This window comes from Microcaecilia unicolor, chromosome 4 (assembly GCF_901765095.1).
Source record: "Microcaecilia unicolor chromosome 4, aMicUni1.1, whole genome shotgun sequence".
In the NCBI taxonomy this organism is placed as follows: Eukaryota; Metazoa; Chordata; class Amphibia; order Gymnophiona; family Siphonopidae; genus Microcaecilia; species Microcaecilia unicolor.
In genome coordinates, this window is record NC_044034.1 from 272,865,376 (window position 1) to 272,890,793 (window position 25,418).

Below are 25,418 nucleotides of genomic sequence, written 5' to 3' on the forward strand. Positions count from 1 at the left end.
ACCAGCTTTCAAACTTCCCAGTCAGTACCCAGTAGCAAGGGATGAAGTACGGATCCTGGGTCTCTGGGTAGGCAGACAGGACTATGATATGATCAACTGGGAGAAGGGGCTGGGGAGAGTCGAGGAAAGGGTGGCCCAGTGGAAATCATATAAGTTGCGGTTTGTGGAAAAACTGCATGTCATTAAGACCTATCTGATACCCCTTCTCCTGTTCATATCCAAGGTCTGTTTACTGCCTATATCGTTACATGCCAGAGTATACAGCTTGTTTTTCCAACAGCTATGGGGGAACAGGATGAATATTATCCGGAGGGAGGTGACCTATTTGCCCAAAAGGGAGGGGGGGTTGGGAATGGTCAACCCTGTGGTACATTTTAGTTGTTTCTTTTTCCAACAAAATCTGGGAGGGGTCTTGCGGGAAGGGAGGCCGGCTTGGGCAGACTGCATGGCCTCCTGGCTTCAGCGGTACTTGAGGGATTGGGTGAGGGGAGGTCAGGCAATGCCCCTGCGAGGGAAGGCGGGATACTTGCCACAGTACATCTCACCTCTGTTGAGATTGGTGAAGAGATGGGGTATCACAGTACAGGAAATCCAGAAGGAGGACAGGAGGCAGCTACAACACCGCATTATTCAGACACACTTTTCAACACGTCTAGCCTTGAGGGACTGCCCAGGTCCACTACAGGAGGAAGGTCTGGCTTTCCTCAATTCATCACGCCTCCCCCGGAAGATTGCGGACATGGCCTGGCTGACTTTCCACAGCCGGCTTTATGTTCGAGCTAACATGAAAAATAGAAACAGCAATGATCGTAAGTGCCCGAGGGGGGAGTGCGTGACGGAGGATGAAACAATGGACCACTTCCTCCTCAAGTGCCCGTTCAATCAACAAGTCTGTCAGGCAGTAGCCCGCCAATTAGGGATTCCTTTCTTCCACCAGCTATCTTATGCAGAATGGGCCTATGGAGGGTTTCCAAAAGGAAAGGGGTGGTGTAGGGAGACACTGTATATCATCGCTGCAGCCCTTTGTTACTTCCTGTGGCAGGCACGCTGCCAAGCTTCATTATATCGGAAGTGGCTGTCTGTACAGGAGGTGGCAGGGGATGTGGTACATTTTGTCCAGCAGCTGGCAGTGAGGGAGAAGGAGCATTGTTCTGGACTACAGTGGGCAAGGCATTGGAGGGGTTTTTCGTTTCAGCCTCCCTGAGTGGGAGGGTTTGTTGAGGGGCGGGGGTATTGGCCAGTAAGGTTTTATTTATGTATTAGTTAGCGGGTTTTATTGCTTGTTTTATCGCTTGTTTGTATGCTTGGTTTGTCTTGTTGCAAGTTTCAATAAAGACAATATGACACACACACACACAGTCAGTGTCTTTCTGTCTCTCACTCTCATACAGTCACACTATGTCTCACACTGTAACACATTCACTCTCTATCTGTCACACAGTCACTCTCACACACTCTCGATTTCACACACACTCTCGGTCTCACACACTCGGCACCCAGACTCACTCTCTCTCTGTCACACACACACACTTGCACATTCACTCTCTCTCTCTCTCTCTCTCTCTCTCACACACACACACACACACACACACACACAGTCACTCTCACACACTCTCTCTCAAACATACACACTCCGAGGAAAACCTTGCTAGCGCCCGTTTCATTTGTGTCAGAAACGGGCCTTATTTACTAGTGAAATAAATAAAAGGACCTGTCCTGTTTTTGAAGGCTCTTGGTACTTTTTGAGTTGAAGAGAGCCATTTTCTTTGTTAGTAACCATAAGGGAGCAAACAGAGTCCTCGGTTGAGAGGTCAAGAAGGCACTGAGTTCTAGCCTACTTTATAACAACACATAGATGCTCATGATCTCCTGGAAGATGTTAAAATATGATGCTTTGAGACAGAAGGTTTGCCTCCAGGGAGAGTTATTTTAATGCAGGGATGGAACCTCTTCAATGGGGTGGGGTTTCTAGATCCCTTATTTAAAATACTGTGTTACACCTGGACTATCTGGGTACTACTAAGGGGTGTTCCATTGGGTTGACAAAGTGGGTGGAGTTCTGCCTTGGGTGTTTTTTTCCCTTGTATTATTGGCAGTGATGTAGCCAGAAGGGAATTTATGGGTGAGCCACTAGGTGAAATCAATGGACCTGATGCATTTCTTCCTTGCCCCCTGCTCCCTCCCCTCCCCTCCCCCACCACCACCATCAAACTTAAAAATGACTACTTTTACTGTCAGGGATCCCCAAGCAGTACCAGACATCCACAGCTCAATGAACCCTGGACCGTCAGAACACAGTTGTAATGAGTAGCAGGGCTCCCATTGACTGACCTTTCATGTGTATGAACCAAGGATGTCTTCAGCTGTTGAGGCTTGGGGATCCCGGATCCAGCTACACCAATGATGTGCACTCTTGCTGGATGGGCCTGAGGTGGAAGTGGATGTACCAAATCCCTCCCAGGTAACCCATGGCTATACTCCTGAGAAGTGGGAGCTTGCTTGTGAGTTATCTTTGTCATGAACTGGGGAATTTTGATGCACTGCTAATGCTAAGTGCTTTAAGCGTATTCTCAGAAGCACCAGTTCACACATTGGCAAGCTGATAGATACCAGGGGAAAACTTAAATACATTTCTGGAGCTTATTAACTTTCCTCGAATAATATGGCTGATATCACTGTGCATATTATAGAGATGCTTTGCATATATTGGCATGCGATTCAGCTCATTATTTCTACCACATATTAAATCTGAGTTTTGGGCATCAAAAACTGTGCTAACATAGAACATAGACTAATGTGCATTAGAGCCAATTAAAATGAATTAATTAGCCAATCATGAGCATTGACACATTAACACAGCTTATTACATACATTCTAAAATATGCATTCAATTGCCATCTTTAATATGACACAGTTGAAAGTCCTTTCAATTGGATTGAGTCTTAACAATTTTTGTGGTAATTGCCTAACCTTCAGCTGATTCAATACATGGCATTTTATAATTTATATTAGGATATAGCTATGTTATGCAAGGTACCACTTTAGGAGTTACGGACCGAGAAAAGGATCTGGGAGTCATTGTAGATAGGACGTTGAAATCTTCAGCTCAATGTGCTGCGACGGCTAAGAAGATGAACAGAATGTTGAGTATTTTTAGAAAAGGGATGGAAAACAAGCATGAGGATGTTATAATGCCGTTATAACGCTCCATGGTGCGACCACACCTGGAGTATTGTGTTCAGTTCTGGTTGCCTCATCTCAAAAAAGATATAAAGGAATTGGAGAAGGTGCAAAGAAGGGCGACAAAAATGATAAAAGAGATGGGACGACTACCCTATGAGGAGAGTTAAGACGGCTAGGACTCTTTAGCCTGGAGAAAAGGCGGCTGAGGGGTGATATGATAGAGGTTTACAAGATAATGAGTGGGGTAGAGCGGACAGATGTGAAGCGTTTGTTTACAGTTTCTAATAATAATAGAACCAGGGGACACAAGATGAAATTAGAATGTGGTAGGTTTAAAACAAATCGGAGAAAGCTTTTCTTTACTCAGCATGTAGTTAGACTCTGGAAATCATTGCCAGAGAAGGTAGTGATGGCAGCTTGCCCTGAGTTTAAAGGGGGTCTGGATAGATTCTTGAAGGAAAAGTCCATTGATCGTTATTAAATTTTGGGGTTTTGTCAGGTTCTTGGGGCCTGGATTGGTCGCTGTTGGAGACAGAGTGCTGGGCTTGATGGACCTTTGGTCTTTTCCCAGCGTGACGGTGCTTATGTGCTCTAGAATTGTGATTAGTAGTGTATTTACTAACCCAATGAAATACAGAGCACACATGTCAAAATCTCCCATGTTAAGAGATCCAAAGTGATTACCACGGGGAAGCTATCTTCCCACTTTCTTCACATATAAAATAGGGTCTTCAGCTATGCACTCATCTGCCATCCCTTTGAAAGAATCATAGCCCTCAAGGACACCCCCTGACTACCCCGAAAAGAATTACCTCCTTCCTGAAACTATAAATACTCTCTGAGATACCCCTCTTACTTCTCAACTTAAATATACCTTCTAGTCTTCCTCAAAGTACCCATCTGATTGGTATAGCCCCTGAAATCTTTACAGGCAAAAGGTAAGCCAGTGACTAGTTTTAGTTCGTAGTGTATTAAGCAATCTGAGGAAAAAGTAGCTTGTCAGGGAATCCCTCATAAAGAATTAAAGGGGATGGTAAGTATTGTACTAATATTGATCATATTTCTGTTACATGGTTGTTCTGCAGTGCTGTTAAATGTGTATATTTTTTATATCATTTTATGGTAGTCCTATTAGTTTTTGATTTGCTGTTTTCAAGTTTACCTCATTCAGGGCCCTGTTTACTAAGCAGCAAATGCCAATGATTAGCATTCACTAAACGCTATCAGGCTTATTTTTGAAAGAGAATGGCGCCCATCTTTCAACACAAATCGGGAGATGGGCGTCCTTCTCCCAGGATCGCCCAAATTGGCATAATCGAAAGCCGATTTTGGGCGTCCTCAGCTGCTTTCCATCGCGGGGATGACCAAAGTTCATGGGGGCGTGTTGGAAGCATAGCGAAGGCGGGACTGGGGTGTGTTTAACACATGGGCGTCCTCGGCTGATAATGGAAAAAAAAGGGTGTCCCTGACGAAAAAGGACCAAGTAAAGTCGGCCAAGTGCCCTAAATGACCAGATGACCACAGGAGGGAATTGGGGATGACCTCCCCTTACTCACCCAGTGGTCACTAGCCCCCTCCCACCCTAAAAAAATTAAAATATTTTTCCAGCCACTATGCCAGCCTCAAATATCATGCCCAGCTCCATGACAGTAGTATGCAGGTCCCTGGAGCAGTTTTAGTGGGTACTGCAGTGCACTTCAGGCAGGTGGACCCAGGCCCATCCCCTCTACCTGTTAAACTTTTGGTGGTAAATGTGAGCCCTCCAAAACCCACCACAAACCCACTGTACCCACATCTAGGTGCCCCCTTCATCCCTAAGGGATATGGTAGTGGTGTACAGTTGTGGGGAGTGGGTTTTGGGGGTCTCAGCACACAAGGTAAGGGAGCTATGCACCTGGGAGCTTTTTCTGAAGTCCACTGCAGTCCCCCTATGGTGCCTGGTTGGTGTCCTGGGATGTCAAGGGGACCAGTGCACTATGAATGCTGGTTCCTCCCACAACCAAATGGCTTGGATTTGGTCGTTTCTTAGATGGGCGTCCTCGGTTTCCATTATTGCTGAAAATCAGGGACAACCATCTCTAGGGACGACCATCTCTAAGGTCTACCTAAATGTTGAGATTTGAGCATCCCCGACCGTATTATCAAAACGAAAGATGGACGCCCATCTTGTTTCGATAATTTGGGTTTCCCCGCCCCTTCGTGGGGACATCCTGCGAGGATGCCCTCAGGAAAACTTGGGTGCCCCGTTCAATTATGCCCCTCCACGTCAACCATAGGATCATATAGGTGACTCTAGCGTTTAGTGCGAGCTAAAAACACTAGCACAGCTTAGTAAACAGGGCCCTTATTGTATTTATATTTATATTTGGTCATTTTTACTATTGTTATGCTGTTAACAAAAATTGTATAAAGGATAAGCCTCAACACGCCGTGTTTCGGCTAATATGTGTTTTAATCATGTTAAAAATCATTGCTGAAGGTTCAAATGCTGATGTGCTTCTCAATGTTTGTGGTATTTTGATTTACAACTAATAGAAGCTCATTAATAAATTTGTGTGACATGACCACTGGATTATATGACTCCTGACACAGGCATATTTGCTGAAACACGGCCGTGTCGAGTCTTATTCTTTATGCCACCTCCATCTGTAGTTGAGTTATCATAGCAGCAGAAAAAAAAGTAAAAAATTGACCATGGACTCCAGAAATGGAAAGGACCACCTTGCTGCTTTAGAGAAGATTTATTGATTAAAAAGACTCAACGCAGCACTGTGTTTCGGCCTGAGGCCTGCTTCGGGAGTCTAAAAAAATAAATACAGTGCAGTCCGCTTAAGTGCAAGGGTCTGGGACCAAAGAAATACATGCAGTTAACCGGAGCGTGCACTTAACCGTTGTGACCCAAAGAAGCTTGACATCTGATAAACATATGTACAGTACTGTTTATTATATGTACAGTATACAGTCTCCGTTAACTGACATTATACAGTCTCCGTTAACTGACGTTAGGCTTACTTGAAGTAATCAGTCACAGTCCTCTGTACACTCTTGTGTCTGTGAGTTCCATAGACTACGTCTGCCAGACGGTAAAAACTGTCATAGCACCAATATCCAGTGGCCTCCAGATAGGCCTGCACGGTGTTGAGACTCCCCAGTGCTCTTGCAAAAGTGACAGGAGGTTGTTGAATTTCATCAGCATGTGGCTCGCTGCTCATTTCATCATCTGTTTCATCATCAGCCGTTGCCTGTGTGTAGGCGCATATCTCGACATCAGTGCTGTCGTCAGCTGTTTGTAGATCGTAATCAACAGCTACGTAGTGATGAAACTCCTGTTCAGTAACACCGGCTAGTTGTGTATGTATATATAAATATATAAATCAGGTCAGATTTTTCCTGCTGGTCAAGGCCCTCCTCTGGATCCATTGCCAACTATATTTCTCCTTGGTATTCAAAAGTTAGGACAAACGGAAACTTCCATTTGTACTTAATACCCTTGTCTCTTTGCAATTGAGTTAAAAGGTGAAGAGATCTACGTTTCTGAAACATCGGCTGTGAGAAATACATATATATTTGTATATGGTTACACTGGCTTTCTATAAAGAAAAATAGGCACCTACTTTCCCTTTTTAATTTATTTATTTGGGGGGATTTATTAACTGCCTTTATGAAGAGATTCACCCAAGGCGTGTACAGCAGGTACAATTTAACATAAAACTTACAATTTTGTTAACAGCATAACAATGGTAAAAATGACCAAATATAAATATAAATACAATAAGGACCTTGTATACTAAGCTGAGCTAGTGTTTTGAGCACACGCTAAACGCTATAGTCGCCAATATGTTTTTATGGGTGACTAGTGTTTAGCTCGTGCTAATCATTAGAGTGCACTGCTTAGTAAACAGGGCCCTAAATGAGGTATTTTCTTGTTGGAACTATGAAAGGACATTTAAAATATAAGGTTCTTTTTTGTTGCCATCTTTTTGTTTTTTTCCTCACTACTCTACCTCTTTGGAGATTCTGTGAGACTCGTATCCCTTTTTTGTGGTCTTCATTTCATTTCTAAGGTTTGGAGGAGTAGGACAACAATTGGGATAGAAATGGGACCTAGAAATGGGTTACTTTAATAGAGATATCTAGATGTGCTTTATATCAAGAATTTAGATATAACTATTAAGTTTATCTTATGGAATGCGCAGGGTCTGAATCAAGCAATAAATAGGAAAATGATTTTGACTCATCTCTATAAATCACATCCCTCAATTGCTTGTCTGTAGGAAACACATCTCACTGCCACTGAACATGAGAAATTACAGAATGGATGGGTCAGTAAGGTTTTATATTCCTATATTAAGAAATCTAGAAGAGGTACAGCTATCTTGATTTTCATGTCCCTTGGTGATAAATAGCACTCTCACAGAGATGTAGGATGTTTTTAAATTGTAACCGATCCTTTATATAATTCTTCTATTACAGTGGAAAGCTTATATGCTCCTCAAGAAGAAACCCCCTCCTTTTGTCTTTTTTTTTTTTTTTTTTAGAATATAGAAATTGAAAACAAAAGGTATAGCCTATATGTGAGGGGACTTCAATTGCACGCTATTTGAGCTAGATAGAATGGGAGGGAAAATGTTATGAGACTTGTTTTTTTCTAATATTAGCGAAACAAGTGAGAGAACTTGGCATTTGTGATGTATGACGTAGACTGCATAATAAAAGAATTACACTTTTTTTCTCTAGTTCATAAATCATATTCCAGGATATACTATTGGTTTTTGTCACAGGAGGCTATGGGTATTGTAATGGATGGTTAAATTATAAATATTGTAATTTCTGATCATGCCGTAGTCAGCTTAGAACTATGTAATATGGAGGCGACTAGATAGGCCATGAATAGGCAACTTCTTGCCCACCCCGAGTTTGAGGAAGGAATATATCACTTTTAACCATTTCCCAGAGATTTCTAGCAGGAAAAGCTGTGTTTAGGGGTCACATTTCCTCATTTATCTTACATTTTAAATGTGTAAAATTGCAAAAGATAAGAGGTTTACAAATGGGGTCCTTTTACAAAGCCGCAGTAAAAAGTGGCCTGCGGTAGTGTGGGTGCATCTTTTGGGTGCGCACTGGGCCACTTTTTATTGTGGCTGTGGAAAAGGCCATTTTTTAATGGCCTGGAAAATGGGAGTGTGCAAAAATTAAAACTAGCGCATGTGTATTTACGGCCTAAGCCCTTACCACCAGCCACTGACTTAGTGGTAAGGGCTCAAACGCTACCAGCGTGGTAACCATATAGCACGCACCAATGTGGTCACAGTGTCAATTACCACCGGGAATGCTCCCGTGGCAGAAAATAGAAAAATATTTCCTACCATGGGATTCAGCGAGTGCCAAACTCAGAATTACCACTGGGCGCACGCACTACCCCGGTGATAGTGCCAATTTGATATATGCTACCCGTATGTTAGCCTTCCTGCAGCTTTTTAAAAGGGCCCCAAGTGTTCTTGAGACCCATTTCAAAGCTATACCATCGGATAAATTATTACAGTTAACCGAATTAAAAGGGGACCTGAATATGTTGGAGAATATTTGCATAGCGTACCAGATGTCTTTAACTAGAAATCAGGTAAGATGCTGAACTGGAAGCTCAAATGGCAGAAACTTAAATACAATCTAGTTGATATTCAAAATGATTTAAGTAGGCAGGAGAGGCTCCTTCCTCCTTAAATTACACAATGCAAGCCAGCCACCAATATTCATCAACACTTAACTGGGCAGTGCCACTGAATATTGGCTCTGATCAGCCTTTTTTGAAGTGGTCCAGAGAGGGGTTTTCCAAGACTACAGCTGGGGGGATGCTGACAGCTATATGGGTGCCGGCAATATTCAGTGCTGGTGCCCACATGGAGGAGTGGCCTAGTGGTTAGAGTGGTGGACTTTGGTCCTGGGGAACTGGGTTTGAGTCTCACTGCAGGCACAGGCAGCTCCTTGTGACTCTGGGCAAGTCACTTAACCCTCCATTGCCCCAGGTACAAATAAGTACCTGTATATAATATGTAAGCCACATTGAACCTGCTATGAGTGGTAAAGCGCGGGGTACAAATGCAATTAAAAAAAACCCCTTTGTTTACTAAGCCGCACAGCAATGAGACACAACCCATTCAAGTAAATGGGCTGTGTCGGCATTAGTGCATGGCATTCGCTAGTGCAGCTTTGTAAACAGGGGGGTCAGTGACCACATAGGACTGCATAAATAGCAGTCTTAACTATGGCCATTTATTTAGCTATGCAGGCACCAACACTACACATCAGATGGCACCCATATAACTGGCCTAAAGTGTGCTAATATCCCCTCCCTTCCTTCTCCCCCTTGGAGAACAACCCCCTTTTTCTAATCCCTTCTCCCTCCCTCCACCCCCCTGGAAGATCCAGAGCCCCCTTTTGATCCCCCCGAACATCCAGAACCATCCCCCTAGGATCTCTGCAAGCCTACCTGCCCAATTTCTGGTGGTCTAGTGGGAAAGACAGCAGTAATGCCCACTTGCTCCTGCCCATTGTGGCTGCACCTACAAAACCGCTGTCCACTTGCTCCTGCCCATCGCGGGCCACCTCTGCCACCTCTGTGGCAGACTCGTGATACTTTGGTAGTACTGCGAGGCTGCAGCTAGAACTCATGGCAGCCTGCTTAACTTACAGAGTAGGTATTTGCAAGGTGGTGTATACAGAAGTGGAGCAAGGGTCGTAAATAGGCAGGGCTCCCACTTACACACTTTAAGTAGTGTGTGTCCCTGCCACATTTAGCTGCCCCAATTACGCCAGCTCTTTGGGTGCCTAAATGTTAGGTGCACTGATACCAGGTTACACTTGTATTCTGCAATAGACCCTAGGAACCAATGCATGAGACTTACAGCTGAAGCTAGAGGAGATGATAGGGAAGCTTAGGTAGATATCCTATGGCAAGTATAGTGTGTATCCTTGATTAGGAAACACATGCTGATCCAATGGGCTCTTCCAGGGGCTTGTCTTCCCTTCTGCTGCCCAGAGGATAACTATTCACTGGCTTGTAACTCATAAGTTTAGTGCCTGTGGTTTCAGCTGGATGTCTTTAGCCTCTACTCCAAATGCTCATGGTTTTGATCCCCAGTGGACTTCATGCGTTCTATGCAAACTTAAGTGCTGTTTTTCTGGTCTCTATAAAATGTAATCAGTGCCAGAAAAAGCAAATGGATTTTTATTTTATTTAGTTTGTTCAGAGGTGTAGGAATATAAAGTGGCTTCAATTGTTGCATTTAAGCATTCATCTTGAAAAAAGAATACACATGGTTAAGGTTTGGTTCAGATATGATATTATTATGAATTAATTGTGAAGTCACAAGTCATAATGCTGCCAGTCAACATAGCATTGTGAAGTTTGCTGAGTAAGCTTGGGAAGCACTTATGTAAGGTGGTTGTATGACTACTTTTAGGGGTTCACTTTGCTTTTTACCCCTATTAGTTTTTTTACCCCTGACGCAGCCTGAGGGCGAAACGTGGCCACGTCGGTCCCACCAGAGTTTGCTCTCATCATACAGACAATTTGCATTGACTATAGAGGAGAAGAAAATTAGCTGATGGCGGAACAATGACCCTTAATTACCTAAAGTGTGCATGCAGGAAACATCTCCAGTCTTCAATCATCAGGTTTTAAAGACCCCTGAGGCAGGCCTTTGGGCCGAAACATGGCCGTGTCGGGTCATTTTTAATGTGAATTACGTCATTTTTTATGTGAATAAACAAATTAATTGGTATCCTCATTCATTCTCCTCACTTTTTGGTTTTATATCTCACGGTTCCGTGAGGATTTTACCTCCTTTTCGTTTTATCTTTGAAGTCACAAACCTGCCATCCTTGTAGTTTACAGTACTGAAGAACAAGGCGACACTTCTCCTCAGCAGTCAGCTTTTTTCTCTCTCCTATTACTGTATCAGTCAGATCTTTGTATCTGCAAAATTAAAAATAACACATGATATCACACAGTCACATTAAATTAAGACTGACTTGGGAATAGAGTTTGGTACACTTTCAGGCTTATTTTCGAAAGAGAAAGACGCCCATATTTTGACCCAAATCAGGAGATGGGCACCTTTCTCTCTTGGGCACCCAAATTGGTATAATCAAAAGCCGATTTTGGGCGCCTCCAATTGCAATCTGTCGCGGGAACGGACAAAGTTGACGGGGGCATGTCAGAGGCGTGGTGAAGGCGGGACTGGGGCGTGTTTATCGGCTGAGGAGAGACGGGCGCGTTCGGCCGATAATGGAAAAAAGAAGGGCAGCAGAAGCGAGAATTTGGGCCACTTTTTTTGGACCCTTTTTTTTCACGAACAAGTCCCCCAAAAGTGCCCCAACTGCCCAGATGACCACCGGAGGGAATCAGGGATGACCTCCCCTGACTTCCCCAGTGGTCACTAACCCCCTCCCACCAAAAAAAAAGAACTTTAAAAACTTTTTTTTCCAGCCTGTATGTGCCAGCCTCAAATGTCATACCCAGCTCCATCACAGCAGTATACAGGTCCTTGGAGCAGTTGTTAGTGGGTGCAGTGGACTTCAGGCAGGTGGACCCAGGCCCATCCCCCCCACCTGTTACACTTGTGCTGGTAAATGGGAGCTCTCCAAACCACCCCCAAAACCCACTGTACCCACATCTAGGTGCCCACCTTCACCCATAAGTGCTATGGTAATGGTGTAGAGTTCTGGGGAGTGGGTTTTGGGGGGGGGGGATTTGGGGGGCTCAGCACCCAAGGTAAGGGAGCTATGGACTTGGGATGCATTTTCAATTTTTTTTAATTGTTACAAGTGCCCCTTAGGGTGCCCGGTTGGTGTCCTGGCATGTGAGGGGGACCAGTGCACTACGAATCCTGGCCCCTTCCATGACCAAATGCCTTGGAGTTGCTCGTTTTTGAGCTAGGCACCTTCGGTTTCCATTATTGCTGAAAACCGATACCGCCCAGCTCAAATCCGCCCAAATCCGATGCATTTGCCCGGCACCAACTGTATTATCGAAACAAAAGATGGACGCCCATCTTTCTTGAAAATACAGTCTGTCCCGCCCCTTCGCAGACCTGTCCTCCGAGATAGATGCCCATGGAGATGGGCGTTCGCGTTCGATTATGCCCTTCTTTGTAGTTTCTGACTTCATAAAATATGCAAAAATCTCAATCTTCTATCCCTTCTTCCATCTATTGACATCTCAACTTCACGCTCACCCACTAACCCTCAACTTCAAAGACAGATTACTACAGAAATACCATACTCTAGTACTATTTTTATTGGCATTCAATGAAAAGTTGTCAATATTTTAAAGTCTAGAAGAGTAATTTTAAAACATTCCTAAGTGTAAAGGTTTACTTCAAATCCTGCAAATGGATAGAGATCCATTTCTAGTACTGTTTATTTCTAACAATACTGCTGTGAGAAAATAAAGACACAAATGGTCATGTGATAAATAGGACCGGTTACAACAGAATTTCACAGCCACTGTGCACAAAATGTATTCTCAAAGATAAATTTTCTGGGATCAGTCTGAATTACTTTACCGGTGACCCTCTGAATACATTTACGATCTGTAATCGTTAAATTCTGACAATCCATGTGTAGTGCCTGATTGGCAAAGAATGAGACTATCGCTAATGTATGTCTTTCCTAACCAACTTAATGTAACTCTATGCAAGTTTTAAAAAAGTTTTATATATTGAAAAACAGTTTTTTAAAAGGTATTTAAGCATCTACCCCTCTAATGAGTCTGTACACACATCACATGCAATCATTTAAAAATGTTTTTTTTCTTTATAAAAATTTGAGAAAGCAATTTCTAAATATCAGCAGGTAGTTTAAAACTCCAGAGGTACTTTTATCCATGGTCTAGCTGTTATTTTTTTCAACAGATTTACAGGTTAAAGTCTCTACCTCTCTTTCCTATCCTGAACTCTTAGTGGGCAAACTTTCAGCATCTAGGACTCTTCATATTCTCCTTTTTTATTGTCCTCCATCACTTTCTATGGATAGCTCAGATCGCTGTCTTCTGTCAATTTCAGTGGCAACAGTTTTGTTTCCTAATTTATTGATCTTGGATGACTTAGCATTCATGTTGATATCCCTCATCACCATTGTGGTACACAGTTCTTAACATTTTATAGTGAATTCAATCTTCAACAGTGGGTGAACTTTCCCACTCATCAGGTAAGTCACACTCTTGACTTAGTCCTTTCCCCTCTCGTCTCGACCATTTTCCTCTCTGCTTTCTCAGCAACTCCTCTCCCTTGGACAGATAATTTTGTAGTCTATTTTCAAATTAACATCTCTTGTCCTATTGGCTTCTCACTCATTCGGGTTTCTGAACCAGATAATTTCATCATATTGCCATACTCTCTCACCTGTGATCTATTTGTTCTCCCATCAGATTTGATGGAAAAATCTTTAGATGATCATGCAACATCCTGGCAGACATCTTTGTCTCATTTTTTTACTCTCTTGCTCCACTTAAATTTATCACTTTATTGACTTTTTTTCGTAGGCCTTGGTATCACACGGACTTGGTTCATTGACGCATCAGGCACCTTTAGAGGAAAACAGTCTGCATTGGATTTACTAGCATGTTGTTTATGGCACAGAGAGTTTATCACCTTAAAAAGCCAAAGCATCTTACTTTGCTCATAGATTGTCTAACGCTACCACTCCTTCCAAAGAATTATATGCCATCTACCATTCTCTTACATTTCCATCTTCTCAGCCTGGAAGTATGGTGCGCCCTTCAGCTGATGACTTGGATCTCATTTCAGTTTGAAAATTAACATTTTGCAGAACAAGTTTGTGACTTCTAGCTCTACAGTTGATCAGGCTTCGTCCTTATGGTCTTCCTTTCAATTACAATCAGTCTCTTCTCTTTCAAATGTTTTGACACACATGAAACCATTTACTTGTACACCTGATCCTCTACCTTCTTCTTGGTTGTGTTTAGCTCATCTCATACTGCTTCCTTCTATCCTTTGTTTGGTGAATCACAGTTTGTCTTTGGGTCAAGTACCCTCCTTGTGGTGTATCCTATCCTCAAGAAACCTTCACTTGATTCTTCTAATCTTGCTCCTTATTGCCCTATTTCTAATTTATGTTTTATCTCCAACGTGGAAAAAGTTGTTTTTGATCAGCTTTTAGTTTTTGCAGAAAACATGTCAGCATTTCATCCATGAAAATCTGGTTACAGACCTCACTGTAGCACAGAGACTGTGTTAACTAGTATCTTGAGCAAAATCCATTTCAGTCTCAACAAACGTAAAAGTGCATTGGCCATTTCACTGGATTTATCCACAGTGTTTGATCTAGTAGACCATGATCTTTTATTATCACATCTTTCTGCTCTTGGTTTGGTTTGTCCAGTACTATTTTATATTGGTTTTCCTCTTTCTTTCTGGATGTTCTTTCAAGGTTCATTTGTCTTCTACACTCTCTTCCCCTTCTGATTTGTGACTACTTTATTGTGGGGTGTCCGGTGTCTCAAGAATCTATTCTTTCTCCCCTGTTCTTCAATCTGATTCTTAATCCATTAGCAACAATAATCCAAGAATTTGTGATGTCAGTCTATATCCATGCAAATGACATTTTGCTTATTAATTATACTGACCCAGGTGCTCCTTCTCTGAAGGTTCTTCAGTCCTGTCTAGCTTCTGTAGCCAGTTGGCTGTCTTCTCACTATCTCATTTTAAATGTGGAAAAAAACTGTTGCTTGTTGGTATACCAATCGTTAGTTATTTCTTCCCAACCACTTTTTCTTCTGGGTTCTTCTATCTCCTTAGTTGACTCCTTTCATTATCTCAGTGTCACAAACTGGGAAGGCGGCACTTAAGCACTCTCCTTCCATACCACACCAAACATGACATATATCGATGTTTTACAAGTTGTTTGAGAAAGAGTGGAATTTATTATGGCCGCAGCATTGTACAACTTAATAAATGTAAACACATTACAGTAATAATCAATTTCATTCAAGTATACATTTTACAGTAATAAACAATTACCTTTATGCATCAAATTTTTATCTATAGCATTTAGGGCAAGTGGCCTAGCCTTTTGAGTCACACAGCTCACTTTACTTCTGCCTCAGTCACAAATGCACATTTTCCAGTCTGCCTGGGGCATATACTGCTGACATGCCCAGGGGCCAAAATAGTAACATAGTAACATAGTAGATGACGGCATAAAAAGACCTGCACGGTCCATCCAGTCTGCCCAACAAGACAACTCATATGTGCTACTTTTTGTGTATACCCCACTTTGATTTGTACCTGTGCTCTTCAGGGCACAGACCGTATAAGTCTGCCCAGCACTATCCCTGCCTCCCAACCACCAGCCCTGCCTCCCACCACCGGCTCTGGCACAGACCGTATAAGTCTGCCCAGCACTATCCCTGCCTCCCACCACTGGCTCTGGCACAGACCGTATAAGTCTGCCCAGCACTATCCCCGCCTCCCAACCACCAGTCCTGCCTCCCAATCTCGACTAAGCTCCTGAGGATCCATTCCTTCTGCACAGGAGTCCTTTATGCTTATCCCACTCATGTTTGAATTCTGTTACTGTTTTCATTTCCAACCACCGCAAAAAAGGTCCAAAAATTTCCACAAAAATCCAACACAGAAAAGAAACAGGTGGAAAAAAACAACTTCAAGAGATCAATCCAAGGCAAGAGGTGAGATGCTCCAGAAAAACTTTATTAAGGACCCAACACGGTCCGTGTTTCGGTTTTTAAAAAAACCTTCATCAGGGGTCAATCAGTAGTTGTCCAACACAGAAAAGAAACAGGTGGAAAAAACAACTTCAAGAGATCAATCCAAGGCAAGAGGTGAGATGCTCCAGAAAAACTTTATTAAGGACCCAACACGGTCCGTGTTTCGGTTTTTAAAAAAACCTTCATCAGGGGTCAATCAGTAGTTGTCCATTGTTTTCATTTCCACCACCTCCCGCGGGAGGGCATTCGAAGCATCCACTACTCTCTCCGTGAAAAAATACTTCCTGACATTTTTCTTGAGTCTGCCCCCCTTCAATCTCATTTCATGTCCTCTAGTTCTACTGCCTTCCCCTCTCCAGAAAAGGTTCGTTTGCGGATTAATACCTTTCAAATATTTGAAAGTCTGTATCATATCACCCCTGTTTCTCCTTTCCTCCAGGGTATACATGTTCAGGTCAACAAGTCTCTCCTCATACGTCTTGTAACGCAAATCCCATACAATTCTCGTAGCTTTTCTTTGCACCGCTTCAATTCTTTTTACATTCTTAGCAAGATACGGCCTCCAAAATTGAACACAATACTCCAGGTGGGTCCTCACCAACGACTTATACAGGGGCATCAACACCCCCTTTCTTCTGCTGGTCACACCTCTCTCTATACAGCCTAACAACCTTCTAGCTATGGCCACCGCCTTGTCAGACTGTTTCATCGCCTTCAAATCCTCAGATACTATCACCTCAAGATCCCTCTCCCCGTCCGTACCTATCAGACACTCCCCGCCTAACACATACATCTCCCGTGGATTTCTATTCCCTAAGTGCATCACTTTGCATTTCTTCGCATTGAATTTTAATTGCCAAACCTTAGACCATTCTTCTAGCTTCCTCAGATCCTTTTTCATGTTTTCCACTCCCTCCCGGGTGTCCACTCTGTTACAGATTTTAGTATCATCCGCAAATAGGCAAACTTTACCTTCTATCTCTTCGGCAATGACACTCACAAATATATTGAACAGAATCGGCCCCAGCACCGATCCCTGAGGCACTCCACTACTCACAGCTTTTGATCAGGAGATTGCTGTACAAGCATCATCACCTTCTCAACCACTGACTCTCTTTCTTGAAGCCTTCAGCCCCCCCATTCCGTCCAAGTCTGAGGAAGGCCCGGTGAATCAGCTGTTACTCAGGCACTGGCCCCTCTCCTGGTCTTAGTCATCATCCCAGCCACTGCTAGTATAGGCCCACAACCACTTGACATTTGACCTTAATTTGGTCTGCAACATACTGCTGTGTACTCTATGAGGTTAGGACCTACCACCATAGATTGAGACAACGACACCTCGCTTGCCTTGGTCTTCTCACCAACTAGGTCCTAGCTGCAGCCATTTCCAACTCTGACATTTGTGTTTGTACCATAAAAACACCTCCCCCCCCCAGGTAGGCATCGGTGACTCTCACCCTGTATCCATAGATGCAATGTGTGAATATGCTTGCTTGACTATCCATGCCTTTCTGGACACCCATGAGTGGTAGGGTGTAGCGTGACCCTTTTTGCTCCCAGGATTTATGCCCAATTTCCAATCATGGAAAATGATTCAGGACGGCTTGTGAAGCTGCCTGCTAGGTAACTGTTGCGCACACCGCTTCCTTGTGTCTCTTGCCTTACATGTCTAACTGGCAAATGTGTCTCTTGTATTGCATATCTGGTTGCCAATCATGGTAACGCCACTAGCTAGTAGACTATTCTGCTCTCCGTCCTTGAAGACTTTCATGGCTTTTCTACTTCTTCCTTCTCTACAGAGTAGGCCTTCACCAATTTCTCAGCCTGCTTCTAGCTAGGATGCCCAGGAGTTAGAATTTGTAATTTACATTACATTACGTTATTATAATTCTCATAACCCGCACATCAGGTTCTGTGTAGGTTACAAACTAAGAAGGCAGTGAGAAAACCAGGAAATTAAAATACATCAGCATCAGATAATAACATTTAAAAACTACCAGGAAAGTACAATATCAGGCTCATTTTTGAAAGAGAAGGATGCCCATCTTTCGACACAAATCGGAAGATGGGTGTCCTTCCCTCAGGGTCGCCCAAATCAGTGTAATCGAAAGCCGATTTTGGGCGTCCCCAACTGCTTTCCATCATGAGGGTGACCAAAGTTCACGGGGGCGTGTCGGAGGCGTAGCAAAGGCGGGACCTGGGCATGTGTAACACATGGACGTCCTCGACCCATAATGGATAAAAGAAGGGCATCCCTGACGAGCACTTGGATGACTTTACCTGGTCCTGTTTTTTTTTACGACCAAGGCACAAAAAGGTGCCTGAACTGACCAGATGACCACCGGAGAGAATCGGGGATGACCTCCCCTTACTCCCCTAGTGGTCACTAACCCCTTTGCACCCTAAAAAACACCTTTAAAAATATTTTTGCCAGCCTCTACGCCAGCCTCAAATGTCATACCCAGCTCCATCACAGCAGTATGCAGATCCCTTGAGCAGTTTTAGTGGGTACAGTGCACTTCAGGCAGGTGGACCCAGGTCCATCCCCCACTACCTGTTACACTTGTGATGGTAAATGGGAGCCCTCCAAAATCCACCACAAACCCACTGTACCCACATCTAGGTGCTCCCCTCACCTGTAAGGGCTATGGTAGTGGTGTACAGTTGTGGGTAGTGGGTTTGGGGGGAGGGGATTGGGGGGGGGGGCTCAGCACCCAAGGTAAGGGAGCTATGCACCTGGGAGCAATTTATGAAGTCCACTGCAGTGCCCCCTAGGGTGCCCGGTTGGTGTCCTGGCATGTCAGGGGACCAGTGCACTACGAATGCTGGCTCCTCCCATAACCAAAGGGCTTGCATTTGGTTGTTTCTGAGATGGGCGTCCTTAGTTTCCATTATCGCTGAAAATCAGAAATGACCAAGTCTAGGGATGACCATCTCTAAGGACGACCTAAATTTCAGGATTTGGGCGTCCCCGACCGTATTATTGAAACAAAAGATGGACGTCCATCTTGTTTCAATAATATGGGTTTTCCCGCCCCTCCACCGGGATGTTTTGCGAGGACGTCCTCAGCAAAACTTGGGTGTCCCTTTCAATTATGCCCCTCCACGTGTCTCTTGTATTGCATACCTGGTAGCCAAACATGGTTATGCCACTAAATAGCAGATGATTCTGCATGTATACTACATGCTTATTAATTGTATACTTTCACGGCTATACTACTTCCTGCATCTCATCTCAGCCTTCTTCTATTTAGAATGCCCAAGAGTTAGAATTTGGAAAATAACGTTATATTACGTTATTATAATTCTTATAGCCAGCGCATCCCTAACCAGGTTCTGTGCGGGTTACAAACCAAGGAGGCATGGACAAATACCAGGGAAACAAAATGCATCAGCATCAGATAAGAAAATTTAGAAACTACCAGGAAAATACAATAATATCTGCATGCACAACAAAGCTTAAGCACGGATCATTTAACAGAGAGATTTATCCCTAGGTTAACACAATTAGCTTTGGCTTTCTGTTTCAACAGCATAGTATGCCGTGTGCTCTGTGAGAGCTGCTAGGCAGGTGGACTACTGTAATCTAATTTATTTAGCATGCACCAAAAATTTGTTGAAGAAACTACAAATCATACAAAATACGTTTGTAATGTTAATTTTCTCTTAAAACTACTAGTATTAATATCAAAAATTGTATTGGTTATCTATGGAGAGGAGAATTATTTTTTTAATTTCTATCAGGCTTATTTTCGAAAGAGAAGGGCGCCCATCTTTTGACACAAATCGGGAGATTTTTATTTATTTTGTACCCTGCGCTTTCCCACTCATGGCAGGCTCAATGTGGCAGGCAATGGAGGGTTAAGTGACTTGCCTAGAGTCACAAGAAGCTGCCTGTGCCAGGAATTGAACTCAGCTCCCCAGGACCAAAGTCCATCACCCTAACCACTAGGCCACTCCTCCACTCATCCTTCTTCCAGGGCTGCCCAAATTGGCATAATCGAAAGCCCAACTGCTTTCCATTGCGAAGACGAAAAGTTCCCGGGGGGGGGGGGGGGTGTCGGAAGCATAGCGAAGGCGGGACTAGGGCGTGCTTAACACATGGGCATCCTCGGCCGATAATGGAAAAAAGAAGGGTGTCCCTGACGAGCACTTGGCCAACTTTACTTGGTCCTTTTTTTCTTCCGACCAAGCCTCAAAAATGTGCCCGAACTGACCAGATGACCACCGGAGGGAATCGGGGATCACCTCCCCTTACTCCCCCAGTGGTCACTAACCCCCTCCCACCCTAAAAAAATATATATTTTCCAGCCTCTATGCCAGCCTCAAATGTCATACCCAGCTCCATGACAGCAGTATGCAGGTCCCTGGAGCAGTTTTAATGGGTGCAGTACATTTCAGGCAGGCGGATCCAGGCCCACCCCCCCTACCTGTTACATGTGGTGGTAAATGGGAGTCCTCCAAAACCCACCACAAACCCACTGTACCCACATGTAGGTGCCCCCCTTCACCTGTACGGGCTATGGTAGTGTTGTACAGTTGTGGTAAGTGGGTTTTGGGGGGCTCAACACCCAAGGTAAGGGAGCTATGCACCTGGGAGCAATTTATGAGGTCCACTGTATGCCCCTAGGGTGCCCGAATGGTGTCCTGGCATGTCAGGGGGACCAGTGCACTACGAATGCTGGCTCCTCCCACGACCAAAGGGCTTGCATTTGGTCGTTTCTGAGATGGGCGTCCTCGGTTTCCATTATCGCCGAAAACTGGGGACGACCATCTCTAATAAGTACGACCATCTCTAAGGTCGACCTAAATGTTGAGATTTGGGCGTCCCGACCATATTATCAAACTGAAAGATGGATGCCCATCTTGTTTCGATAATACAGGTTTCCCCGCCCCTTCGCCGGGACGTCCTACGAGGACATCCTCAGGAAAACTTGGGCACCCCATTCGATTATGCCCCTCCACGTATCCTCCATAAAGCTTTACATGGTATTTTACCACCATATATGTATATTCTCTCTTGCTTTGTTAAATCCACTATGGATCGTAGAAGTTACAATAATTCTATTTTTTCCCTCCCAATGCCTAAAGGAAAAACTTCATTAATATTATTCCACAATTCTCTTGACTACCAAGCAGCCAAAATCTGGAAATATTTACCAAAGGATTTACACTATTATATCTTTCACAAATCTGTGAAAACTTTTTTTTAATTAATGTTTGTTTATAATTATTATAATTATATTATTAGTAGTAGTATTATAATTCCTGGAGGTTTTCCAGTTGATTATTATTATTGTGATCTGCTTATTGGTGTAAGCGGAATATAAATTTTAATGTTATGTTATGGTATCTTATGCTAATTTAGCACTGTAAGTAATCAGTGGTTGTGAGTAGTCTGGACTATTGCAATGTTATTTATAAGTGTCTGGCTAATTTTACTTAGTAGGACCCAGTGGCATAGCTAGGTGGGGGCCTGGGCCCCCAAACTTTCTTCTGGGCCCATGGTTTTGCTGGTGGGCGTCCCCAACCCTTGCCAGCTGAAGCCTTCATCCAGTGGCGGTCTCCGGCGCCACCGTGTTGCCTTCCATGCTCTCACTTCCCCTCACATCCGGCACGCTCCTTTTAGTGAAACTGTGCTCAATTTCACTAAAAGGAGCATGCAGGACATGAGGGGAGGAGAAAGCAGGGCAGGCAATATGGCAGCACCGGAGACTGGCGCTGGACTAAGGCTTCAGCTGGCGGGGGTTGGGGACCACCACCAGCCAAGGTATTTGCTGTGGTGAGGCGGCAGAGAGCAACAGGGAGCGGCGGGGAGCAGAGAGGAGTGGCAGGGCAGTGGCGGAGGGGGGATGTGAGGTGGCGGGGCAGCGGCAGAGTGGCACACCAAAATGTGCCCCTCCCACCTCGGGCACTGGCCCTCTCCCACCGTGAGAACTGGCTATGCCCCTGGTAGGACTTGCAATTAGTACACAATGGGGCTCATTTTTGACACAGAAAAACATCCAAAAAATGGTACAAAGTGGCAGATGGATGTTTTCTTGTGCAAAACTGTCCAAATTGCTATTTTTGAAACTTGATATGAAAACATTTTTCTATGCAGCTTGTCTAAATCTCAAGGGTGTGTTTTGGAAATGTGTTTTGGCAGGACTAGGGCGACCTTATCATTTGGACATTTTTCTGTGATCATGAAACATTGTAAAAATATCCATGGCTAAAAATAGAACATTTTTAACTAGACCTGTTTCAATAATGACTAAGTGCCAAAAAGGTAACCAAACTGATTAGATGACCACTGGAAGGATAAAGACATGACCCCCCCCCTTTAATCTCCCAGTGGTCACTGACCCCTCCTCCTACCCCTCTAAGAGGTGAAAGTGACAGTACATACCAGGCTTTATGACAGCTGCAGATATAATGGCCATTCCTCTTAGAGCAGCAAGTAGGTCCCTGGAGTAGCTTAGTGGTCGATGCAGTGAACTGTAGAGAATGGAACCCAGGTCCATATTCCTCTCTAACTGATACACTTGTGGTGGAAAGTGTGAGTGTCCCAAAAACCACAACATACCTACTGAACCCACATATAGGTGATACCTTCATGTATAAGGACTACTGTAAAGGTGTACAGTTGGGTACAGTATATTGTTTTGCTATTCCTGGAGGGCTCACCGTACAATGTAAAAGGGTTATGATGTGATGTGTACCTGGGATCTTTTATGTGAAGTTCACTGCAGTGCCTTCTAGTCTGCCCTACTGCTCTGCTGACATGTCTCTTGCTGGCCCCAGGCATCCCATTGGCTTGTTTTTGTTTGAAAATGGCCCTTAAAAAACCCCGCACATAGCACAAAAATGTCTAAAATAGGGTGATTTTAGAACAAAAAAGATAGACTAGAAAATGACTAGGTTTGGCACTGGATTTGGACGTCATATCGAAAATGCCCCTCAATACTACTACGTTTATTAATTGGATCAAAGCAGAATGACTACATTACCTAATCTTGAAATTCTGCACTGTCTGCTTGTGGATGTCTGTTCTAAGTTTAAGATTTTATGTTTGGGTATAAAATCATTTATAGAGATGGGTTGGGTTACCTTGCAACTTGCCTTACAGGTATTAGTCCAACAAAATGACTACTCTTTTCACAAAAAGAACTTCTATAATTAATTGTTGGAACTATCAGAGGTCCACCTGTCTATTACCCAACAAGCTGCTTTTTTGGTACATGGGGCCTCCTCTACAGAATGATTGGCACAAGAACTATTTTGAGCGAATCCTTTGGACCACCCAGCCTCAGACATGAGTGGTGTAATAAGTAAATTGTATTATCATAGTAAACTGAAATTTTGTTTCCTATTGTATTCATCATTGTAACTACACTGATATTTAGCTATAAACAGTATAAGTGATATACATCATGTTGTGCCTGGATCTTTATAAAAGTGTGATCTAGTTTGTTGATTTATATGTAAAAAAAAAAAAGGAAAACAAAAATAAAGATAAAGATACATACATCTAAGAAATCAATTAGTTTTGGGGCAGGAAGAAGGCAGGTCCAAGCTAAGAGGAGATTAGTCTTATAATTACTGCCTTGTATTGGAACATGGGGCCTACCTTTAGAGGGTAGTAACAGATGCCACTGTGGAGATTACTATTTGCCACAATACGAAATTTTTGAATAGGATGTGATAACATATTCTACAGTTTCTGCAAGGGTTAAGCTTTAGGCTTCTGTATAGTGTCTTCAGCGTGAAACACACTATATAGAACTACTACTACTATTTAGCATTTCTATAGCGCTACAAGGCGTACGCAGCGCTGCACAAACATAGAAGAAAGACAGTCCCTGCTCAAAGAGCTTATAATCTAATAGACAAAAAATAAATAAAGTAAGCAAATCAAATCAATTAATGTGAACGGGAAGGAAGAGAGGAGGGTAGGTGGAGGCGAGTGGTTACAAGTGGTTACGAGTCAAAAGCAATGCTAAAGAGGTGGGCTTTCAGTCTAGATTTAAAGGTGGCCAAGGATGGGGCAAGACGTAGGGGCTCAGGAAGTTTATTCCAGGCGTAGGGTGCAGCGAGACAGAAGGCGCGAAGTCTGGAGTTGGCAGTAGTGGAGAAGGGAACAGATAAGAAGGATTTATCCATGGAGCGGAGTGCACGGGAAGGGGTGTAGGGAAGGACGAGTGTGGAGAGATACTGGGGAGCAGCAGAGTGAGTACATTTATAGGTTAGTAGAAGAAGTTTGAACAGGATGCGAAAACGGATAGGGAGCCAGTGAAGGGACTTGAGGAGAGGGGTAGTATGAGTAAAGCGACCCTGGCGGAAGATGAGACGGGCAGCAGAGTTTTGAACCGACTGGAGGGGGGAGAGGTGACTAAGTGGGAGGCCAGCAAGAAGCAGATTGCAGTAGTCTAAACGAGAGGTGACAAGGGTGTGGATGAGGGTTTTGGTAGAGTGCTCGGAAAGAAAGGGGCGGATTTTACGGATGTATAGAAGCCTGTATTGTGTGTTTGGAGTAGGGGTTTCATTTTTTTTAAAAAGATTTTTGGATCTTAACTTTTGATTTGATTTTACTCTGTTTTATAAGATGATGCTTTGCTATTATTGTATTAAAATTATTGCAGAGTACAGGAGTGGCCTTGTGGTTGGAGCATCATGCTGGCAAACAGGAAAGCCAAATTCAAATCCCACAATTGCTCCTTGAGTTCCTGGGCAGGTCACTTAGGGGATTTTTTACTAAGTGGTGGTAAGCACTATCGGGTGTTTACCTCATACTAAAAGGCACTACTGAGGGATGCTCTCAGGAGTCCCGCGGTAGTTCTGAGATTGGCGTGTGTCAATTCCATGCTAAAAATATTAAATATTTTTTACTGCAGTGGGTGTGTTTGGGGGCAGAGAGTAGGCGTGCCCTGTGCTATCCGGCGAATCATCACACGTTGTCAATTAGTGGGGGAACCCTTACTGGCTAGTAAATAGGTGACAGTAAGGGCTCTCTCGCAAATGGCCATGCGCTAATTGGGAAATTAGCATGTGGCCAGGAATGGAAAAATAGAAATTGCAGCCATTTTACTGCCATGCTAAAAGTGGCCTTAGCACATGGGAAACCCATGCGCTAAAAATAGCGCAGGCCACTTTTTAGTGCGGCTTCACAAAAAGGCCTCTTAACCTTCCATTGTCTCAAGTGCGAAATTAGATTTTAAGCACTCTGGAGACAGAAAAATACCTGAATGTAACTTGCCTTGAGCTACTACTGAAAAAGGTATGAGCTAAATCCAAATTACTGTATAAATTCCTTTGTAGAACTCATAGTTTGAAAAAAATATGACACAATATTTGAATTAAATTAAAATATACAACCATTATACTCCTCAACTTAATTGTTCTTTTCTCTTATTCTCTGATATCATTGCTGTTCTCTTTTTATTTTCCCTCTCTCTCTCCCTCTTGTGTCATTCTCATTACTTTTTCTTGTCACCTTCAGTTTTAT

The 25,418-nt window shown here is 43.5% G+C and overlaps 1 protein-coding gene across 1 annotated transcript in view; it reads right to left on the bottom strand.

Annotated features, from left to right (window-relative positions):
• The window catches only part of MYO16 (myosin XVI), a 481,895-nt gene that overhangs the window by 108,149 nt on the left and 348,328 nt on the right, over nt 1-25,418 (bottom strand). Inside the window, exon 27 of the mRNA XM_030202479.1 lies at nt 11,056-11,158. Coding sequence (XP_030058339.1) covers nt 11,056-11,158 — 103 coding nt within the window. The remainder of the gene's footprint in view (nt 1-11,055; nt 11,159-25,418) is intronic.